General features: G+C 43.8%; 1 protein-coding gene across 1 annotated transcript in view; it reads right to left on the bottom strand.

Moving 5' to 3' along the window:
* myripb (myosin VIIA and Rab interacting protein b) overlaps nt 1–23,803 on the bottom strand; it is a gene marked incomplete at its 5' end in the record, with an annotated part of 41,357 nt that overhangs the window by 14,818 nt on the left and 2,736 nt on the right. The window contains 5 exons of the mRNA XM_084325802.1: nt 4,881–4,968; nt 5,110–5,630; nt 7,209–7,364; nt 8,141–8,691; nt 11,830–11,992. Coding sequence (XP_084181928.1) covers nt 4,881–4,968; nt 5,110–5,630; nt 7,209–7,364; nt 8,141–8,691; nt 11,830–11,992 — 1,479 coding nt within the window. The remainder of the gene's footprint in view (nt 1–4,880; nt 4,969–5,109; nt 5,631–7,208; nt 7,365–8,140; nt 8,692–11,829; nt 11,993–23,803) is intronic.

The raw sequence follows: 23,803 nt of genomic DNA, 5'->3' as shown, positions 1-23,803 counted from the left end.
CCATCTACAAAAGAGTCATCGTCACGCAGATCAAACCCGCTCTCAGGCGGCCGCTCCCACACCCTCAGCCGCTCCTACACCCTCAGCCGCTCCCACACCCTGAGCCGCTCCTACACCCTGAGCCGCTCCGACACCCTCAGCCGCTCCTACACCCTGAGCCGCTCCTACACCCTCAGCCGCTCCCACACCCTGAGCCGCTCCCACACCCTGAGCCGCTCCCACACCCTCAGCCGCTCCCACACCCTCAGCCGCTCCTACACCCTCAGCCGCTCCTACACCCTGAGCCGCTCCCACACCCTCAGCCGCTCCTACACCCTCAGCCGCTCCTACACCCTCAGCCGCTCCTACACCCTCAGCCGCTCCTACACCCTGAGCCGCTCCTACACCCTCAACCGCTCCTACACCCTGAGCCGCTCCTACACCCTGAGCCGCTCCTACACCCTCAGCCGCTCCTACACCCTGAGCCGCTCCTACACCCTCAGCCGCTCCTACACCCTGAGCCGCTCCTACACCCTCAGCCGCTCCTACACCCTCAGCCGCTCCTACACCCTCAACCGCTCCTACACCCTGAGCCGCTCCTACACCCTCAGCCGCTCCTACACCCTGAGCCGCTCCTACACCCTCAGCCGCTCCTACACCCTCAGCCGCTCCTACACCCTCAGCCGCTCCTACACCCTCAGCCGCTCCTACACCCTGAGCCGCTCCTACACCCTCAGCCGCTCCTACACCCTCAGCCGCTCCTACACCCTCAGTCGCTCCTACACCCTCAGCCGCTCCTACACCCTCAGCCGCCGAAACTGGGGATTACATTTGGCAATATATAGGCAAGATATTTTTTCAAATGGTATTTCTCATTGGAGAGAAAGGTGGTGAAAGATGGAAGGATGAGTTACGGCAGTGGTGGGATAAGTACTCAGTTGCTTTACTTAAGTAAAAGTAGAAATACCCAGATGAAATGGTACTCTGGTTAAAAAAAAAAGTTGAAATAACCAGATGAAATAGTACTCTGGAAAAAGTTAAAGTAGAAATACCCAGATGAAATGGTACTCTGGTAAGTAAAATAATCTACCAGTGCAGTAAGCAAATTTGGCTTGGCAAGATTTCTTGAAATAAGTAAAAATATCTAGGGTTCTCTCTCCTGATTGCATAAAGTAGGAAGGGATACCAGAAAAGGTATTTTGTGTTTACTGCAGAGCGGAGGGACTGAGAGACCCATGTTACTGACCAGACACTCTATAACAGTGATGGCTGTTGGAATGTAAAGCTAGTTAACACATTATTTCATTTTAAATAATATCACTTACAGTACTTATAAAGGCCACATTAAATCAAAATAGACGTTTAAGTTATTTTATCACACATGTCTTGCATTGATCATCACCTATACGATAGTATGGGTTCAAAGTTTTGTAGGTATTCTTAATGGTATGTAATTTCCAGGCGGCTGGGTGGCGCAGCGGACTAAGCGCTCGTCACCAACGCGAGAGACACTGGTATCGAATCCGGCTGTCAGCGTTGCCTCCGGCTTGGCCGGCCATCATACTGGCTCAATTGGCAGAGTCAGCGAGAGGGAAGCCGGTGGGTGGTAATCTGGTCGTTGTAAACAGCGACTCCTACAGGTCGGTCAGGGCGCCTGCACAGCGAGGGAGGGAGATGGTGAGGGTAGTGTGACCTCCCACACGTTACACCTCACCAATGAGAGTCCGCGCTGGCAGGTGAAAAGATGCTGCTGGCATCTATGTCTCAGAGGAAGCATCTGATAGACTTCAGGGCTCCCTAGACCGACCAGTGGGGGGCACATGCAAGCAACGACCAGGAAGGGGAGGGGGGGAATTGGCATAACGACTAAATTGGGATGGGAGAAAAACACAGAAAAACAGGAGGAGAAGAAGTGGATCAAAAATTTTTTTTTTATGTAATTTCCAGAAGAATTTGCCATCCTGCACATGGAGTCGTATACCAATGAAATGCTTACTACAATGACATTTACAGCACATTGTAAATATAGCACCTGTCCCTGTTAATGAAACAAATGTTCAACTTTAGCTTGCATAACATTGCTAACAATGCTAACGTTGTGTAACATTGCTAATGTACGTTGCTAATGTTACCTTGCTATCTAACCGGTCATCCTTAACACTTTGGCTGCCTAAGGTTAAATTCATGATATACCATAGATTGCCAGCGCTATTTGTCTATGGAGAAAGTCCCCTTCTTTGCAGGGCTATAACTTTTTAAATTCTATTGCTACATTGCCATTATTAGGGCCCATTCAAAGTCCTATATGTATTGTTCATTGTGTAGCAACGTTAAACTTTTTCATTCACATATTCATAGTAAAGTATGGTCTAATGTATAAGTATGTTTTCATCTCTTTCTGCAGCTTTCTCCAGAACGTGATATATAGCCCCAAATGCATTATATTGATGATCTTATCATTATGGGATATATTTTTACCCGGTCCATCTCCAGCTTGTATAATGGTATATATGTCCAAATCATGTTGTTTATCGAGTTATTGCCAATCGATCACCGTGTAGCGTGACGAGCCAGAGTCCCATGAACTATAGCGAGCGCCCGGAAGTACTACGGTCGTCATGACAACCTCTATTCAACATCCTGTTTGGCAATTGCGCCGATCGGCCACCAGATGGCGCTCCTGAACCGCCAGAGAGCTCAGTGGGTCCTGCTGGTGGATCTCAGGCCAGCGGAGGGGACATATGAATCCGATCGCAGATTTTTGAAATATTGATATAAGGACGACGTAACGCGTCCTCCGGCAACTTTAGCATGGCCAGCAAAGACGTCTAAAGACGGGTCCCGGCACTCAAAGTGTTAATTTAATGCACATTCAGATCAAAGTCCCTCCCTAGCTTCCTGTGTTTACAGGAAACACGTCAATATGCTGAATCAAATAGCATTCTGCTAGCTGTTTCACAGGCATTAAAGGTGAAATCAATCAGAGTAATTAAGTAATTAAGATGTCAACAATGACTAAAGATCATTACAGACCACCAGACACATGAAGCACATGTACAACACATGACTTATTTGGGGAATGCCCAGACATGTGTGTGTGTGTGTGTGTGTGTGTGTGTGTGTGTGTGTGTGTGTGTGTGTGTGTGTAGTGTATTATCTGCTTGTGTGTGTGTGTATGCCTCTCCATGTGTGAAAGTGAGTATTGAAGTGGGGAGGCGGGATGGCCTAGAGGTAAAGAGGCTCTAGTTAACCAACAACTATTACTATGTTTGACAGAGGGACAGAGACGGAGGACAGAGGGAGAGAGACGGAGGACAGAGGGACAGAGACGGAGGACAGAGGGACAGAGACGGAGGACAGAGGGAGAGAGACGGAGGACAGAGGGACAGAGATGGAGGACAGAAGGACAGAGACGGAGGACAGAGGGAGAGGCGACAAGATCTCAGCCACACTTCTCCACAGCCACGTCATCCATCTGATAGGAAAGGAAAGTCTTTATTTGCCAAAGCACATTTTACACAAACCAGGAAATTAAACCTCTACATTCAATCCATCCTTACTATTTAGTGGGCAGCTAACAGTCCAGTGACTGGTGGCTCAGCGGGGTAGAGCGGTCGTCTGGTAATCAGAAGGTTCCGACTCCCGGCAGCACGTCGAAGTGTCATTTAGTGTCCTTGACCCCTAACTGCTCCCGATGAATGAATGTGAGGCATGAGTTGTAAAGTGCTTTGGATAAAAGCTTCTCCAGATGAGCAGGTTGGCTCCTATAGCACGGTCTTCGTCGGTGTGTGGATGTGTGAGTGAATGTGAGGAACAGAAAATTGCAAAGCGCTTTAGATGAAAGCTGCTATATAAACGCACCATTTACCAATTACAATGGAGATGTCGGCCCTCAGCCCATTGGGAGAATGTTTTGTATGGTCGGTGTTGGAAGGTGGAATTTTCTTCAAGTGAATGATGGTGTTTTTATTGGAAGGGGATTTTATTACAGTACAGAATAGGTCAAGTGGAGACCTTATATTCCACTTTAGTAGTAGGCTTAGCTTCAGATCTGTTAGCGCTGTGTGTGTGTGTGTGTGTGTGTGTGTGTGTGTCTGTGTGTGTCTGTGTGTGTGTGCACATGTGTGTGTGATGGAGGCAGAAGGGTAGGAGAGACAGACAGTATCTAGAGAGACAGACAGTATCTAGAGAGACAGACAGTATCTAGAGAGATGGAGGGAGAAGCGTAGGAGAGACAGACAGAGCGGTATGGTGGTGTAGTGGTTAACACTGTTAACACAGCTAGAAGGTCCTTGGTTCGATTCGCGCTTGGGGAATCGAATCAAGCCATGTACCCAGGTGGGGTATCTCCCGGGCCTTTTTTTTTTAAATTTTTTTAAACTTAATTTTTTAGCGTTTATCGCTTTTCTGGTCAAGCATGACCGACAGATACAGGGTGAAACGGGATATAGAGCAGGGGAAGACATTCTGGCAAATGACGGCGGGTCCGGGAATCGAACTCGGAGTCCACCAGATCCGTGACGCAGCACGGTTTTCTCCGACGCAGAAATAGCGCAGAGATATGCGGTGAGCTACTGGAGCTCCCCCATCTCCCGGGCCTTTCTGTGTGGAGTTTGCATGTTCTCCCCATGCTCACAAGGGTTTCCCCTCCCGATAAGATAAACCCAATGGAAAAACATGCAGAACAGATCGCTAACGATGTCGCGTCCCTGACAAAGTTGGTCCCCGGGCGAGGCCCATGCCGCAGCCCATGTCTGCCCCCCCCCCCCCCCCCCGTGGGGGGAAGGACGACGGAATGGGTCAAGTGCAGAGAGACATTTCATCGGTGACTCAGTGTGTGTGTTAATCTGCATGACAATTAAAAACGTATTTAAAAAAAAGAAGACAAGCAGTAGACGCACCTGTCCGTCCGACAGCAGCCCCTCCAGGGAACTAGGGGTAACTGCAGGCGAGCTGGCACTGGACCCACCCCTCCTCTCTCCTCCTCTCCTGTCGTCTTTCTCCGTGTCTCTTTTCTGTTGTCTCTTCGTTTGTCTGCCTCCCTCTCTCTTCTCCCTGTCGTCTCCTCCTCTCTGTTCTGAACTCTTCCCTCCTCCTCCTCCTCCTCCTCCTCCTCCTCCTCTCTCCAGCCTCCTCTCCTTCACCCTCTCATCCTCCCTCAGCGTGGGACTCTCAGCGACTCTCTCTTTCCTCTTCAGCTCCGGACCGTTGACCTGTTCGCCCGCCGTCTCTCTCCCTCTGTCCCTCTCCCTGACGCTCTGTCTCTCCCGTAGTCTCTCGCCCGGCCTCGTCCTCTCCCTGTCCCTGTCCCTGTCCGTCCCGGGCCGCTTGGCGGGTTCGTCCTCTGACGAGCTGCTGTCCTTGTCCTTGCTGTTGGCGCGGCCGACCATCTGGCTGAGTTTGGACCTCAGCTCCCGCTCCAGCGGGTCCCCGCGTCCCGGGGAGTACAGGGCCCTGGGGGCCAGCGGGTGGGGGTCAGAGGGGCTGGGGGCCAGCGAGTTAGGGGCCACCGTGGCCAGGGCGTCCGACTCTGGGGTCATGGCGTCCGAGGTGGAGGCCTCGGGGACCACGCTGGGTGCGGCGTCGGGGACCAGCTTGTCTTCACTTAGACCCCTCTTCAGCAGGGCGTTGAGCAGGAAGCCACTGTCCTCCTGAGAGAGAGAGAGAGAGAGAGAGAGATAGAGAGAGAGAGAGAGAGAGGGAGAAAGAGAGAGAAAGTGAGACAGTCGGTGAAAGAGAAAGAGAGACAGACAGACATACAGTGAGAGTAAGAGAGAGACGGTAAAAGGGAGAGAGACAGACAGACAGACAGACAGTGAAAGAGAGAGAGAAATAGACAGACAGTGAAAGAGAGAGAAAGAGACAGATGGTAAAGAGAGAGACAGACAGACATACAGTGAGAGTAAGAGAGAGAGAGAGAGAGAGAGAAAGAGAGAGAGAGAGAGAAACGGTAAAAGGGAGAGAGACAGACAGACAGACAGACAGATAGACAGTGAAAGAGAGAGACAGGCAGACAGACAGTGAAAGAGAGAGAGAAAGAAAGAGAGAGAAAGAGAGAGAGAGAGAGAGAGAGAACGTAAGTATGTTAAGACAATAGGAACAGAGGCCTGTTGTGATATGAGCCTTTACTGCACGACCAAAACTTAATTGAGTCTCAACATCTACGGTAAGTAGATTGGGAGGCAGTGATTTGCAGCCACCTAGTGGTGAAATCCTATTCCAAAACAAGGTTGAGACCAAAAGGTCACTTTGGCAAGAAGAAAGCAGGGTCAAGATGATATCCACAGAGTGTTCTGTGTTTCCCACCAATACGACACCACAGTTGTCATTTAATGATGATCCCCTGTTATGTGATTACAGTCACCTGTTGTTTACCTACCAAGATGCTTCCGGTGATGATGTGATGGAACACTAGATTTCTCTTGACTGAGTAAAATAAATGGGTAAATGTGATTTCCAAATGTCATAGTCGATGTGGGGATGATTAAGTCGTGAATACAAGTTAAAGGGTCGCTTCACCAAAAAACAATGCTTATTATTTTTTTTTTCACATAATCTCACACACATCCAAAAACAGTTTTGCACACATTAATTTAGTTTGACAGTTATTGAGAGTACATGAGTTTGAATATGGCCACCAGTGATGTCATCGGGGACGTTGAATCCTTGTGTTGTGTAAATTACAGCTCAATGAAATGATGTAGATGAAAAAATATAGCAATACCATGTCTTACAGAGACTACTACCTTATCATTTAATTGAACTGTAATTAACACAACAATGATTCAATATCCCAGATGACATCACTGGTGGCCTAAACTAAATGAATATGTGCACAACTGTATATACAACAAATATATGTTTGTATAATATATATAATATATATGTTTGCATGATTGTTCTCGTGTCACATTCTAATTTGTACTAGAAATGTAAATACCATTATAAAATGAAGAGAAACATTGTGGTATGATATTGTGACTATATGGCCTTAACAGCCCTAACTGTGGTGTCAGTATCTTACCTGAGCTGATGGGTAGATGGACTGTGGTGTCAGTATCTTACCTGAGCTGATGGGTAGATGGACTGTGGTGTCAGTATCTTACCTGAGCTGATGGGTAGATGGACTGTGGTGTCAGTATCTTACCTGAGCTGATGGGTAGATGGACTGTGGTGTCAGTATCTTACCTGAGCTGATGGGTAGATGGACTGTGGTGTCAGTATCTTACTTGAGCTGATGGGTAGATGGACTGCGTGTGGCTCTGGCCTCCAGTCCTGGTTTGCTCTGTTGACGTCGACGACTCCCTCCTGCTCTTCCTGCGTCTCCGTGACCTTCTGACGGGGTCATTCTGCCTCTCCTCCGCCTCACTGCTGTCTCCCACCACCTGGGGGTCAATACTTTCATTATTGATTATCAGTGGCTTTAACTAAAAGGGACATGTAAATTGTGGTGGAGAATAGCCGAAGCTAATAACTTACTCAGTCAAAAGAGACCTGGTTAAAATAGTATCAATCAATCAATACAAAATAGTAAGAGCATAGTTTTTTCAAATCTAATCTCGGTGAGATAGAGTTGAAAATCAGAAAATCTTCCTGTGCATGTCCTTGTATATATTTTCATTTAATTTAATTTCACATCTGTATTTAAACTCGAAAATTTCACGTCGAGTGTACATAGAGAGATAAGCAAAGAAAAGCATATAAAATCACACAGCATATAAAACCACAACAATAAGACAACAAGATGAGGCAAAAAGTAAGGATAAAAGGTCAATAAAAACACGTACAACTTGACGTTAGAGTTGAGATAGAGGTTTTAAACTCTGCAACAGAGGGGATCATCTCAAGCTTTAAGGACTGTTGGAGTTCATTCCATGAGCTAGAGGGGCGTCATAGCAAAATGCTGATTTACCCTGTTCAGAGCAAACTCAAACCTTAAGGACCAGCCAGTCACTAGAATTCCATATAATGATGTATTATAAGGAGGTAGCTTACCAATAAGGGCTGCTACATTCCAGCCCGTTGGCGCCTCCCAATGGAGAAAAGAGGACTTGACAGCTTCACCCACGCACGCAAGCCTGGCCTATATATATTTGCCTAAGATTTGACACTAGTATAAATGTGAAAATGTAAGAAAAAAAAAGAAAAAAAAAATACCCACCTTGGGATTAAAGTTGACATCCACTGTGTCGGGGTGGAGCGTGTAGGGAGCGAGGTTCTGGGGGTGGTGCTGAGGGTGGTGGTGGTAGATGGGCTGGGGGTGCAGGTGGGGGTCCGGCGCCGGCCCCCTCTTCTTCAGGGGGTTCTGTGGCGGCTTCTTGCGGGGCGGCGGCGCCGTGGTTGCCGGAGACGCCTCCGAGTCGGAGTTGAGCGTCGTCTCGGTGTTGGTGTACTGTCCCGAGGACGGCGAGGTGACGGGCTGGTGCGGCGTGTACGTCCACTCGGGGTCGTGCTGCGAGTCCGTGTAGTAGGTCTCGTCCGACAGCTTGCGGCAGAACTGCCGGAGCACCGTGCTCCAGTCGCCCGCCGCCTCGTCGCACTCGTCCGACTCGGAGCCCTGCATGCCGTCGTAGGCCGAGACCACGCCGGACTCCTTCTCCAGCACGCTGAAGGCCAGGCTCTTCCTCTTCGTCAGCAGGCCGGGCCGGGCCAGCTGGGAGCTGTGCAGGGCGATCCAGTTGCCGTCCGGGCTCTGGAGCATCGAAGACGCGCCTGGGGGGGGGGCAAACGACTCGTGACTAGGGGTGGGCATCGATTTTCGTTGAATTCTAAATAATATTGGTAACGACATTGGCCTAAAAAAGAGTCATCTCTACCTTGAATGATTTGCTAATATGCAGTAGGGATGGGCATCGATTTTCGAATATTCCTACAATTTGAAAATAAATCGAATAATTTATGCAAATATTGTTTTGTCTTAAAACATATATTTTTATTGGCAACTACACTGTGTAGTGTATTGAGAGGGGAATCTATTAACTGTTATTCCGCTGAATGGCATGCTGGGTACAGCTCGCTAGCTAGCCAGGTAGCATAACTTGCTTAACAACTTAACAGCTGGGAGAACAGAAAAGAAAGATTAAGAAAGAGACTGGCGATGTTACATGGTAGCAACGTTTTGTACGTTTGCCATGTTGTTTCACTCCATCTCAAGCATCAGTGATGTAACATTCAGAATGAATGCTTTTGTTCCCTGAAATACGCTAGCTTGGTCCACTAATCTAAGCTGTTAGCAGCCAGCTAGCTTGTTTGATTATTTCATGTTCGCTATTAAGTAAAAACAAAACCATACATTAACGTGGAAGCTCAGACATTTCAAGCATCAACGATGTAACTTTAGGGAATGAATGCTTTTGTTCCTGGAAATAACGTCAGCCTGCATGCGACTCGCAAATATCTAGCTGTTAGCAATGGCAGCAGCCAGCTACCTCTCTTGTTTGATTATGTCAAGTTCGCAATTAAGTAAAAACAAAATCATACAGTATGTTAAAGATTTCCGATTAGTCTTTGAATAGTTCCCAGTGACTATCAAATAGTAATTTTGCTCGTGACCTTGTGAATTATACGGTTTGGATACATCTGACATTTTGCCCAAATTGGGGTAGGTGACAGACTTGCACATTGGCAAGTATAAAAAAAAATATATATTATCAATCAATCAATCAAATGTATTTATATAGCACATTTAAACATGACACTTGTCAACCAAAGTGCTTCACATAGGATGCTTGGTTCATACACATACAGCATTATAGTAATATTCCACAATTATTACATTTAGATAGTAATAATGGCACACATATATATATATATTTTTTTTTATGTTCTGGCAACATATTTTGGCTAAATATGCCTCGTTTTATAAATGTGTATTGATAACATAGTGCTGTAATTAAGTTTTCTAATAAATATGCATGATCAAGTTCAACAACGTGTGCTTTTATTTTGATATTCCTTAATTCCACATTGAAATTACGCAATACATTAACTCTTTAATTGCCAGACCCGAGATATCTTGGGTTAACTCGCCATGCGTTGGACGCCAGAATACGAGATATCTCGGGTTTTGGTCGTTTTTTCTTTTATTCGCTATTTTCATTTATTATTCATCCATTGACCTCGGTGTTGCCATATGAAAGGATTTTGAGATCGCCAAAGTGCAATACCGGCCGCATCCTGCCAGATGGCAGTGTCGCCCACCCTTTGAAACCTTATATCTAACTCTGTGTTTCTCTCAAGTCTCCGGGTGCTATATTTAGACGGAGCCGAGTAAGTCGCTTCATCCGACCTATTCGAAATGCATCTGGCACACTCAATCCATAAATTGTGCCAAATTATGTCCGGGACCAGATGGACACCAATACTGGAAATCACGATCAGACAATTGGAATATTCTTTTTGGAATACCACCGACCACAGGTAAGAACGATCTGACATCAATTTCAGCTTGATCCAACAATGTTTTCATATCCATCCAGCTGATCGGCTGTTCAACACGAATGCCGTTACTGGCCATCAAAGCATCAGAAACGTGCATTCATGATGAAACATAATACCTACTACAGTATATACATTTGATTTGGAAATACTAGCGTGTCCAGGCAAGAAACGCCAACGCTTATAGTAGAATTCACGTTGCGCCCTATTTTATTTTTTTTATACTTAAATTTTTATTTCCAGTTTTTTGCTTTACAAACAAAACATCCACATACAATAATACAATTGGCGGTCAAAATTATAAACGACAGTACAATAGAATTCGATAGAACTAAAAGATATAGCTGATATTAGAAAAATTAATATCGAAATCGAATGACAAGTTGACCTAAAATAAATTCACTAAAGGGGAAAAGGAAAAAACACAGCTAAACAAAAACAAAGAAAAGAGAGAAACAATAAATAAATACAAATACGTTGCGCCCTATTACTCGCTTCCCAGGAATTATCCCGGATCACTCTGAAATTATACTTATATTCACCACGCGATAACGCGTGAACGTATGCATGAAAATTGTTTCTCTTTTTTGCATCTTGGACGGAAGAAAGTCAGTGTCAAATGACCATAGTATTGTCCCATAGCCATAATATATAATATAGATATAGCTCTACAAACAAGGTGACGCACTCCTATCTTTAAAGGGGAACTATTTTACTATTTCTTTCACTATTTGGGCACTTTTACACAATTCCTGTGAGTCTATGGAACACCTCTGTAATATATATATTTTTTTTATTCATTGTTTTGTATTTCTAATCAAGTCCTCAAAAACAGCATTTTTCTACCTCAAGATCTCGAGCCGTTTTGAGCCTGGGCTGCAGGTGCAGGTGCAGGTGCCACTGTGTGCAGCTCATCTTCTATCTCAACATTAACATGCAGCGGTGTCTTTATGACATCACAGATAGGCACATTTTCAGATGACTCAGTTCAGTGAGGGTGAATATTGTGAGAGGAGAATTGGAAGAATGCACCAATATGAGAATTTTGAGACATAGATCATATTAATATAAGTTCACATAGCTAGGAAACAATGCTAAACACTCAAAAAGGCCATTTATAAGATAGTTCCCCTTTAAAGCGTGGCATAGCTACAACGGGACCCGGCTAATATACAGTAGCGCTTCTATCCAAAGTGCTTTACAACTAATGCCTCACATTCAGTTAGGGCTTATGTGTCTTGCTCAAGGACACTTCGACACTCTGCCAGGAGGAGCCAGAATTGAACCGGGAACCTTCTGATTCCCAGACTACCGTTCTACCTCCTGAACCACTGTCACCCCCAAACTATGGGAGAATTCTTTGCATCTATATCTTTGTTAATGGTAGAAGTCTCTGATTTGTGTCTTTCTTACTGGAGTTGTCCAGTCGGTCCATACTCTTCCAGGTTGGGAGGGCCGCCGCCTTGGCCTCCCTCTTCAGAGAGGCGTATTCTGGGAAGCCTCCGCCCGCCCCCACCTCCTCTGGACCCTTCTCAGGGGAGTCATCACTGGTCAGGGAGAACGCCGACCTTGAGCGCTGCACACACACATACACAGGACAGCAAACAGACAGAGATGTTGACACTTGTGCAAACATAAACACAATGTGGGTGACGGTGTAACAGCTTGATTCTGATTCTTTAGATTCAATGCATCATAAAAGGTACGCTTTGGAACATGGTTCAATTTATTAAATTGCAATACGTGCAATAACTATGATGGAACAGATCATATATGGAACAGATCTTCCTATGCTACTCCTCACTTACACAATTTTAAATGGGCTCACACACTATCTATCCGATCTCATCTCACGATACTGGCCCGCTCGTGCTCTGCGTTCACAAAATGCAGGGCTTCTATCAATTCCTAGGGTTAAAAAGAAATCCGCTGGCCACAGAGCCTTTGCCTACCGCGCTCCCTACCTGTGGAATAAATTACCTGCCGTCGTCAAGGGCGCCTGCTCTGTCGAAGCTTTTAAATCCTCGCTTAAGACTCATCTTTTCTCTCTCTCCTTCAACGTACCCTGATCTCACCTGGTCGGGGACTGACCCTTAGTTTAATCTGTCTAGTTTAGATAGGATGTCTGTTATCTGCACCCATTTTCTGCACCCGTTTTTTAACCCCTGTCCCTGTCTCTCTGAGTGTATATATCGATATAGAGATTCCAGTGACCTTCTACCTCATACTGGACATGAGCACCACCGGCCCCATGGATCAGCTTCATACCAACCTACAGCGTCGAACCATACCTGCTCTGCCTCGACCTATTCTGGGGCAAATAGCCCTGAGCCATCGTCTTGTATCACATCCTGTATACCAACGCCTGCAGTAGTTCTTAGTTCTATTTACAGTACTACTTTAATTTAATAATTTTCTTATATACTTTGATTCTATTGTCACCATGTATGCATATATATGCTTATTACATGTAGTTATTGCTCCTATGTCCGCCCACTACAAACACGGGAACTCTCTCCCCACCTCCCTATCTCTTGGTGGTGGTGGATGTCTCGGGGTCATGGCCAAGGTTGCAGTGACTGTTCTACCCCCATATTGGTTATGAGCACCATTGAGTTCATGGATCAGCTGCATACCGTCTTCTGTTCGACCTACAACGTCTAAACCATGCCTGTGCTAGTTCATTGCTGGGTTAAGTACTTCTATTCTATTCACATGCTAACTACATGTATCTATTGCTCCTATGTCCGACCACCACAAACACGCAAACTGTCTAACGCCTGTCCCCGTCTCCCTGTCTCTCTGTGAGTGGATGTCTCGTGGTGATGGCCAAGGTGGTGGATGTCTCGTGGTGATGGCCAAGATGGTGCGATCCTCTCTACGTCGCCCCCCATACTTCAAATGGATCCGAGCGGAATACATACTTGTGTGCAAACGGAATATGACTGATATTTTTTGCTCAGAGCCTTGACATTAATTTGGCCTTTTTCCGATTTTCATACTAGTGCTCGTTTTCCTATGCTTTTTCTTTTGTTGTTGTTCTTAGCTATATTCTATTTACATTTAAAAAAAAATAAAAATAAAAAAATTCGTATGTACCCCAGTTGCTATTGCATGTACATATTTGTGTTTTATTACACGTATTGTACATGCATACCAACTATTCGCCTGTTTTATTCTCCACCCATCGATCATCCATAGCAACACTATTATCACCGACATCCAAGAAGGGGGATCCCCCCTTGAACGGCCCTTCTAAGGTTGATTGATTGATTGAACACTTTATTAACAGATTGCAGAAGGGTACAATACAGTACAGCTCAATACACACAATTGTTAACACTTTGGATGCCACGGACAACATAACACGTGTTAGCAGTCCGCCCCCTGAATGCCCATCACGACAATTAGCGTGATTTTTTTTTTATTAGCGATCTGAATTCATATTTCATCAACCGAGTCTACCGTTGGGAAACCATCCCCATCAAGCGCTCAGATGTGAAAATAATAATGCACCCTTTTGGAATGGATTCAATGAAAATGGATGAGAAAAAAAAACTCTGGAATCCACATTTTACTTCTCACGCATGTAACCGGAGATGATACCAGTCATTGTGGAGCCTCAGGAATGTGTGGAATTATGTGTTTACAGTACGTTGCATTGGATCAATAAAAGTATCGATTTTTGGAATGGCGATCAGGAATTGGAATAATCTTTTTGGATACCATCTGATCTCAGGTACGGAATCTATTTTACCAGTCTTATGATAATCAGACCTGTTTTCACGGAGATATACGCTTTTCCCCTATGTGTGATATGGTTGTTTGACTGTGCGAGCGATCAGGAACTAAGAGAATCGATTTTCAGCTTGCGGCACCAGCGTGCATACGTACACATATACTATCGATAATCTAGCGTTTATTTGAAAACGATTAATAAATAGGCCGAAAAATGACAACGTTCTAGAATATTCCAGTACAGGGCGTTTATCACGGAATCTTATTTTTTTCCTTGAAAACGAGGGCTTTTCAAAATGCTATAAAACGGAAATGAACCGATAAAAAAACAATCCGCTTCGACAATGTTGACTGGAAAATGAGTCATTGATAAGCGACGGGCAGATTAGACACATAGCCATAATTTAAAACATAGATTAGGCGATATTACCGCTAACATTGAAGTGGATGGTGGGCATTCAAGCACTAAATGTGCGCCCCCTGCTGGGCACTGAAAGTGTTAAGGGGATGCAGACCAGAGAAAGACTTTCGTCTTGTTTACATCAGGGTCACCCATTTTCAATTCATCATGACATTTATGACATACAGATATACAGTACTGTTACATCCAGACATTTATTTTTTTTGATGTTTGTTTTTTGGTATTTTACTGCATTTTATTTCGGACAGGCCCGACAGAGAGTAAGGTTGAGAGAAGACATGGGGGAAAGACATGCGGCAAAGGTCGCCGGGTCCGCGTTGCACTGCAGTGCAGCTACGTGGTGCGCCACCCTGGCGCCCCACATCCAGACATTTATGATATACAAAATATACAAATATACAGTACTGTTTAAGAGACATCGATTATAAAAGAAAATTTATACATTCGAGGGGGAAGAAACTGTACATTGGAGGGGGTTGGGTGGGTGGGTGGGGGGGGGTTTGGACATTTACCGGGGTCAGTTTCGAATTGCAGCCACCCGTAGGTGCTCTTTGAGAGCGGTTTTGAAGGAGGGTAGGGATTCACATTCTTTTACGGCTGTGGGTAGGGCGTTCCACATTGTTGTGGCATAATTGCGAAACGTGTTTAGTCCCTTGTTTGAGCCGAATCTGGGTTGAACATGATTTGTGGAGCTCCCTCTGGTGTTGTGGTCATGGAATTCACTGACCTTTGGGAAGTATTTTGACATGTACATGGGTACCTTAGTGGTGTAGTGTATCTTGTAGACCAGGCCCATTGCAAGTTGCTGTACTCTGTCGTCTACTCTAAGCCCTCCTAGGTTGTCAAAATGGGCAGGGGTGAGGTGGGTTCTAGGAGTAAGGTCAAGCAGTAGTCTGACCAGTTTGTTTTGAGATGTTTGTAATTTTGTTTTTAGGGCCTTTGAGGTGCTTTGGTACCATGAGGTGCAAGCATAGTCATAGTACCCTTGAATGAGTGCTCCTGTTAGAGACTTCAGGGTATTCTTGTTTACCAGAGAGGATATCCGGTACAAGAATCTTGTTCGTTGGTTGACTTTTTTGATTACATTGGATGCCATTTTGTCATAGGAAAGATTTGCCTCTAAATGGTAAATGGTAAATGGCTGCTTTTATCCAAAGCGCTTTACAATTTGTTACTCACATTTTACTAGGGATGTTCGATATTGACTTTTTTACCGATACAGATATACCGACATTGTCCAACTCTTAATTTCCGATACCGATATCAACCGATACCGATATATGCAGGGTTCCCCCCCCCCAAAAACGGAATAATTTCAGGTAATTAACATTACATATCTCTTGTCGTGGAATTAACACAACATTATGCATACTTTTGACAATAAATAAAATCTGAATTTGTTGTTACTTGCTTGCCTGGGTAAATAAAGGTTAAATAAATGTAATTTTTTTAATAAAAAAAAAAATTAAAATTAAACCGATACAGATAATTTCCGATATCACATTTTAATGCCAATATCTGCCTATAATATCGGTAGGCCGATAATATCGGACATCCCTACATTTTACCCATTCATTCACACACCGACGGCGGAGGCAACCATGCAAGGTGCCAACCTGCTCATCGGGAGCAATTAGGGGTCAAGTCAAGTCAAGAGTTTTATTTGTCACGGCATACAAGCATACAGTGAAATGCGGGGGGTCATGCCCGCAGCGATGTGCAACACAAGTAATAGACAGGAATAGGACATTTAACATCGACACACTGCCCGAGAGGAGTGGGAATCGAACCGGGAACCTCCGGATTGCCAGACGACTGCTCTACCTCCTGAGCCACTGTCGCCCCTCTAGGATGGAACCCAGGTAGGTAATTTAATCTTTCCTTGTGACAATATTGTCACCCACTGTAACAGAGAAGCCGTTGGCCTTGCTGAGTTTGTTATTTTATCCAAAGAGAATGGACTCTTTTTTCCTATTGCTAGGTTTTTTGTGAGTTTTTTCTTACCTTCGCTGGGGTATGTCTGGGACTGTTGCATTTATTTATTTTGGATTTCATGGTGGGTTTTTTGTTCTTGATTTATTGTGATGTTTCTTCTTGACTTGTTTAAAGAAGACTTGTCTGGCCCATGGGGACATTAACTTGTGATTTCTGGTTTTACAAATAATTTTGATTTGATTTGATTTGGAACTGATTCAGTCAGCAATAATTGAAAATGTGCAATTAACACCTTGTGCCAAATATGAATTTATTAGATTATGAATTAATCAAATAAATTAATACACACGTTAGTTAACCCCTTAAGCCAGAGTGGTCTGCTACCGGTACGAGATTTATATCACGCCATAAATAGATGAATACAGAATGTATTAATTATTATTATTATTATTGTGGCGTTTCTTTTTCAAATGTAGCCAAGAGTAAATACCCTAATCCTATCAAAACAGTAGTCAAAATGTATATTTTCTGCACTACGTTTGTTTACCAATGATTTTAAGTGTGAAATATAGTGAAATATGATTTTATAAAAATCTCTGCGCTATTGCCATACAATATAATGTAGTTTGTTTCTTTACCTTTCTGTGAACGTCTAGAAAAAAAACGCGCTGCAATCTGATGAGAAATGCCAGAGATATTTACATTATAAAAAAGTAACTGAACTTACAGTAGATTATATTCATGGTTTGTTGCTTTGTCAGGGGCGCCTGTTGGTACTAAATCCAGATTGAACTCTGCCATTGTAAAGGGGAGATTTAGAGACACATAGAGCCCAAGGGGTTCTTGAGCACCTGCCCTTTTGAGCCTCATAAAAAAGTGCCCTTTAAAATTTTTATTTTTTTTATTTTTTACCGTTACGCATATAGACTGCCAGTGCCCTTCCAACTGAAAAATGTCAGGATAGAATCAAAATATTAGGTAGAGAGATGCCCCATATTCTATTGCAGTTTGCACGGCCTCCTCAGCGTGCCTCTCCCCGGACCTATATATTTTATGCATAGCGTGGGTGGTGATGATGATGATGATAGAAACCGCTGTGGCGCATACAGTTGAATGCTGGTATTACACTCATTGAGGGACACGAAGAAGTCAAGTCCGATGGGATTTGGGAATCTCGAATACAAATCGGGATTGGAATAAAAAATGCTTTTATATTAAACAATACAGAATATACAGCACTTCTTGGGGTTTGTACTGTAGGGTAAGCACTTATTCCCTCCCCCCCTGAACATTTATGGAGATGTATGGGCCTTTTAAGTCAGTGATAAAAGTGTCTTTCAAGGATAAGTGAGCTCCTGCACTGATTGTTATAGTTCAATATTCAATATTTGATCACCAAACCCCCCAAAAAGCATAAAAAGGGGACCCCCCGCCCGAAAAGGGCCCTTAAAAATCGGCACAGCTATAGTGCCCTTTTCAGCCTTTGAGCACCTGCCCCTCTAAAGTCCTGTGCACTGTCAAGAAGGTGCTGAATGAGCTCAGTGGCAATTCCTCACGTCTGGTCAATGTTAGCATGGTGTTATTCACAGTCAAAGATTAAATAAATAAATAAAAAGTGATATTCTCCTTTGGTTCATTACAATCTACTCAAGTCTAGTAACAGACACAATATTTCTGACACTGGGAAAACATTCTGAGATCCATAGATGTCCCTAGATACCAAGGACATGCAAATGGACCTTGTAGAAGTGGAGCAATCTTCCATTTACTTAGGTATGTATTTTTAGGCGAGTTTTCTGAAAATATGGCTAGGGCTTAAGAGGTTAGGATTAATGATACATTTTACAGTAATGAATTAAATTAAACGCCGGCCATTAATATGGACAAACGCATCAAAAGCATTGCAGGGAGTGAGAACGAGTTGGGTTAGTCTCCCTTTAAAAGGTCTCTGATATGGCTCGGTCCTATCTGGGTCTGTCTGCTTCCTGTCTGGTCAGAACCTCAACACTGGATAGTACCCGTGAGTCACCTGTGTGACCAGCAGGGGGCAGGAGAGTACAGCAAACTGAAACTCAAGTCTATAGTTGTATAGCTCTATGCACACATTACATCTCAGAGTGTTTATTGTGAGCAAGCATTATGTCTCGGTGTGTGCATTTCTGTATACTGTGTGTGTGTGAAAGCTTAATCCCTAAGTCTCTCTTTGTTTGTGTGTGTGTTTGTGACTGTTTGTTTGTGTGTTTGTGACTGTGTGTGTGTGTGTGTGTGTATGTGTGTGTACATACATTATCTCTGAGCCGTTGTGCTTGCAGAGTGTTGATAAAGAGAGACCGTCCCATGGCGGGTCAGGGAGACCGGGAGAATCCCAGGGTGTTTCCACAACGCTTTGATCTACCCTGAGTGAAACCGACAGAGGGAGGGTTGGCGAACGCAGCTTTGATGCTGCACACAGGGCCCTGACACACGGGGCGATGACAAATCACTGTGCCGGTCCCCACTGACAACTAACAGCGAAGGGCGCCAGGCGTGCACGTTGTGTGTATCCGCTCGTGTCTCTCTCTCTCTCTCTCTCTCTCTCTCTCTCTCTCTCTCTCTCTCTCTCTCTCTAAAACAAATAAAATAGTAAAAGAACATAAAATGGGCTAAAACTAGTAAAAGGGTAAAAAGAACATAAAATAAGTAGGGCTAAAACTAGTAAGAGTAAAATAACATAAAATAAGAAGGGCTAAAACTAGTAAAAGAACATGAAATGCGAAGGGCTAAAACTAGTAAAAGAGTAAAAAGAACATTAGTGAAGGACTAAAACTAGTAAAAGAGTAAAAAATAACATGAAATAAGAAGGGCTAAAACTAGTAAAAGAGTAAAATAACCTAAAATGTGTGGGGCTAAAATCTATTTTAATAAAAAACAGTGTGCTGGAGTCGGACCCTGTGTCTGGACCCTGTGTGCTGGACCCTGTCGATCACGTCATATGGCCACTGAAGCCGCATCACTCTAGCCTTAAGTCTGCGGATGTTGCAACCTCGGTTGGAACTGATGGTATTCCAGAGGAACTTTGCTGAATAATGAGTTGAAAGGAATAAGGTCAGTCAGTCAGTCAGTCAGTCAGTCAGTCAGTGAATTCATTAGTTATTCCATCAGTCGGTCAGTCAAAGGGCATGCAAATGGCTCTGGATATAAAATAGCAAAAGGACTGCATTTATAAAACAGCTTTTATCCAAAGCGCTTTACAACTCATGCCTCACATTCACCCATTCACTCGCACATTCACACACCAACGGCGGAGGCAACCATGCAAGGTGCCAACCTGCTTGTCTGAATCAAACCGGGAAGCTTCCAATTACCAGACGACTGCTCTACCTCCCGAGCCACCGTTGATGATATGAGCTCCATCTGGTGTTGTCTACTCTAGATGGACCATACGTGTAAGTAGAATTGTTGATGTGAGGTTTTTGCCCGACAACAGAGGTAAGTTGGAACGACTGGGGCTCGACAGAAACATGACCTATCTACCATGCACGTAGGGGTCATGAATGGGGTCAGTTTGAGTCCGATATTTGAATGGGGTCAGATCTCACATTAAGAAGCTAAAAGGCCGGTGTGAAAATCAATCCCATTCCAAAGATTTTTTCTCTGGCTTTCTCACACTGAAGGCTTTCTCACACTGAAGGCTTTCTCACACTGAGGGCTTTCTCACACTGAAGGCTTTCTCACACTGAAGGCTTTCTCACACTGAGGGCTTTCTCACACTGAGGGCTTTCTCACACTGAGGGCTTTCTCACACTGAGGGCTTTCTCACACTGAGGGCTTTCTCACACTTTATCACTGTATGGACAAGAGAAGCTTTTCGATTTGCTCTGGATTTATATCCATAAAATCTAATAAAAAAATAATTATGAAACATGGTTCACACTGAAGGTTTTCTCACACTGAAACCTGCCTCAGACTTATTAAGGTGTTTATCAATGGAGTAAACACTTAAACCCTAACCATCAGTTGTGTGTGTGTGTGTGTGTGTGTGTGTGTGTGTGTGTGTGTGTGTGTGTGTGTGTGTCTGTGTCTTTATATTATGTGTGTAGCCTAAAGTATATTACTAACGGAACGTAGACCAAATGCGTCCACATTTTTATAGGATTCTAGCACATTTTCATAACAATAGCGAATATTACCGTTTTCATTGAGGTTTCTTACAAATTAACGATGCTTTATGTTGTCCTTTATATGCCGATTATCATTAAAATCTTAAATTGTACCATATGTCCCCCTTTAGACAACATATGTAACGCTACCAGCGCACTTTTGTTAAGATAATTAGTTTACCATTTGCGGTCGCTATACTGCGGTCGCATACCGCTGTTTAGATCACGTCGAAGAATAGACACATCCCAGTGACCTGTGACCTGTGCTAACACTCTTGGGAAATGTATTCATGTAGTTTTCAACATTTTCACATTTTAATTTTAAACCAATGCTGCCATCTACTGACAACAGAAAGTGTTGTCTAATCGTCACCTTGAGAGCCACTTCCGTATACAGCGTTGCCCGAAACCCATTCTAGAGATTTTTACTGGGAATGGGGCGTGGCCGTATTTGGTCCCAGACAATAAGAGTGGCTGCGATTGGTCACTGTGACGTTATGTGTGTGTCTTTGTTTGGGCTGCAATGGGCTCATACATGAATTTGTGTGCGTCTTTGAGCCCTATCTTATGTGTGTAGCCCAATGTATTATTGCTGTGTGTGTGTCTTTGAGCCATATATGTGTGTAGCCCAAAGTATATTGATGTGTGTGTGTGTGTGTCTTTGAGCCCTATCTAATGTGTGTAGCCTAAAGTATATTGCTGTGTGTGTATGTCTTTGAGCCCTATCTTATGTGTGTAGCCCAAAGTATATTGCTGTGTGTGTATGTGTCTTTGAGCCCTATCTAAGGTGTGTAGCCTAAAGTATATTGCTCTGTGTGTATGTGTGTGTGTTTTTGAGCCCTATCTAAGGTGTGTAGCCTAAAGTATATTGCTCTGTGTGTATGTGTGTGTGTTTTTGAGCCCTATCTTATGTGTGTAGCCCAAAGTATATTGCTGTGTGTGTATGTTTGTGTCTTTGAGCCATATATGTGTGTAGCCCAAACTATATTGCTGTGTGTGTGTGTGTCTTTGAGCCCTATCGAATGTGTGTAGCCTAAAGTATATTGCTGTTTGTTTATGTGTGTGTGTGTGTGTGTGTGTGTGTGTGTGTGTGTGTGTGTGTGTGTGTGTGTGTGTGTGTGTGTGTGTGTGTGTAATTGAGCGCTATCTTATGTGTGTAGCCTAAAGTATATTGCTGTGTGTGTGTGTGTCTTTGAGCCCTATCTTATGTGTGTAGCCCAAAGTATATTGCTGTGTATGTATGTGTGTGTGTCATTGAGCCATATCTAATGTGTGTAACCTAAAGTATATTTCTGTGTGTGTATGTGTGTATTTGAGCCCTATCTAATCTGTGTAGCCTAAAGTATATTGCTGTGTGTGTATGTTTGTCTTTGAGCCATATCTAATGTGTGTAGCCTAAAGTATATTGCTGTGTGTGTATGTTTGTCTTTGAGCCATATCTAATGTGTGTAGCCTAAAGTATATTGCTGTGTGTGTATGTTTGTCTTTGAGCCCTATCTAATCTGTGTAGCCTAAAGTATATTGCTGTGTGTGTATGTTTGTCTTTGAGCCCTATCTAATCTGTGTAGCCTAAAGTATATTGCTGTGTGTGTGTGTCATTGAGCCATATCTACTGTCTGTAGCCTAAAGTATATTACTGTGTGTGTATGTGTGTGTGTCTTTGAGCCCTATATAATGTGTGTAGCCTTAACTATATTGCTGTGTGTGTATGTTTGTCTTTGAGCCCTATCTAATCTGTGTAGCCTAAAGTATATTGCTGTGTGTGTCATTGAGCCCTATCTAATGTGTGTAGCCTAAATTATATTGCTGTGTGTTTATGAGTGTGTGTGTGTGTGTGTGTGTGTGTGTGTGTGTGTGTGTGTGTGTGTGTGTGTGTGTGTGTGTGTGTGTGTGTGTGTGTGTGCGTGCGTGCATGTGTGCCACAGTCATTATTCAGGCCAGAGTTGTTATTGGCTTTATTCTCCAATTTCAGGATGTAGAAGTCCATAATATTTTCATCCTACCAGATACACTCAAATGTTGCCTGCCAGTCCCAATGAAACAAAACAAAACTAAACCCTAGTGTGAAGTCTAGCTTTTGTTTTTGAAGGTCTGCTGGACAGATATAGTTATAATCTAATTTCCAGTTGTAGTCTCTGGGCAGTAGGCACTGGTGCCTTACTGTTACCTAGCAATAATACCACAACACAGAAACACAAAGACTGAACGGCATTGGCCTTACTCCTAAAACCCACCTCACCCCTGCCCATTTTGACAACCTAGGATGGCTTAGAGTAGACGACAGAGTACAGCAACTTGCAATGGGCCTGGTCTACAAGATACACTACACCACTAAGATACCCATGTCGAAATACTTCCCAAAGGTCAGTGAAGTCCACCGCCACAACACCAGAAGGAGTTCCACAAATCATGTGCAACCCAGATTCGGCTCAAACAAGGGACTAAACACGCTTAGCAATTATGCCACAACAATGTGGAACGCCCTACCCACAGCCGTGAAGGAATGTGAATCCCTACCCTCCTTCAAAACCGCTCTCAAAGACTGCAATTAGAAACTGGCCCCGGTAAATGCTGCCCTGCCCCTTCCCTCCCACCCAACCCCCTCCAATGTACAGTTTCTTCCCCTTCGGATGTATCATGTATATATTTTTTATGATCTCTTTTTCTTACACAGTACTGTATATTTGTATGTCTTGTATGTCATAAATGTCTTGATGAATTGAAAATGGACCCATATGTATACAAGACGAAAGTCTTTTTCTGGCCTGCATCCTCTTTGCAGTTGTTTGTATTGAGCCGTACTGTATATTGTACCCATTCTGCAATCTGTTAATAAAGTTTTCAATCAATGGAGGAATCCCCTCTGGAGAAAGGCATGGGCTCGCTGGCCCTGAGGAGCCAAAAGCTTGGACTGGACGTTTGCTTGGATGCTGGTGATCTTTGTTTCAAGTTTCAAGTTTGTTTTATTTGTCACGTATAAAGTACATACTGTACATTACAGCAAAATGAGAGAATGTGCTTCATACAGTAAAAAAGTTAAAAGAAGAAGAATAAAGTCCCAACACTATACAAATATACAATATACAACTAAAGTACAGCCTAAAGTAAAAATGCAGACAATGAGGTACAAAAAAGCACTTTACATCTGGTTAGA

Source organism: Notolepis coatsorum, assembly GCF_963971535.1.
Source record: "Notolepis coatsorum genome assembly, chromosome: 12".
Taxonomy (NCBI): Eukaryota; Metazoa; Chordata; class Actinopteri; order Aulopiformes; family Paralepididae; genus Notolepis; species Notolepis coatsorum.
This window is presented reverse-complemented; position numbering and strand designations above follow the sequence as displayed.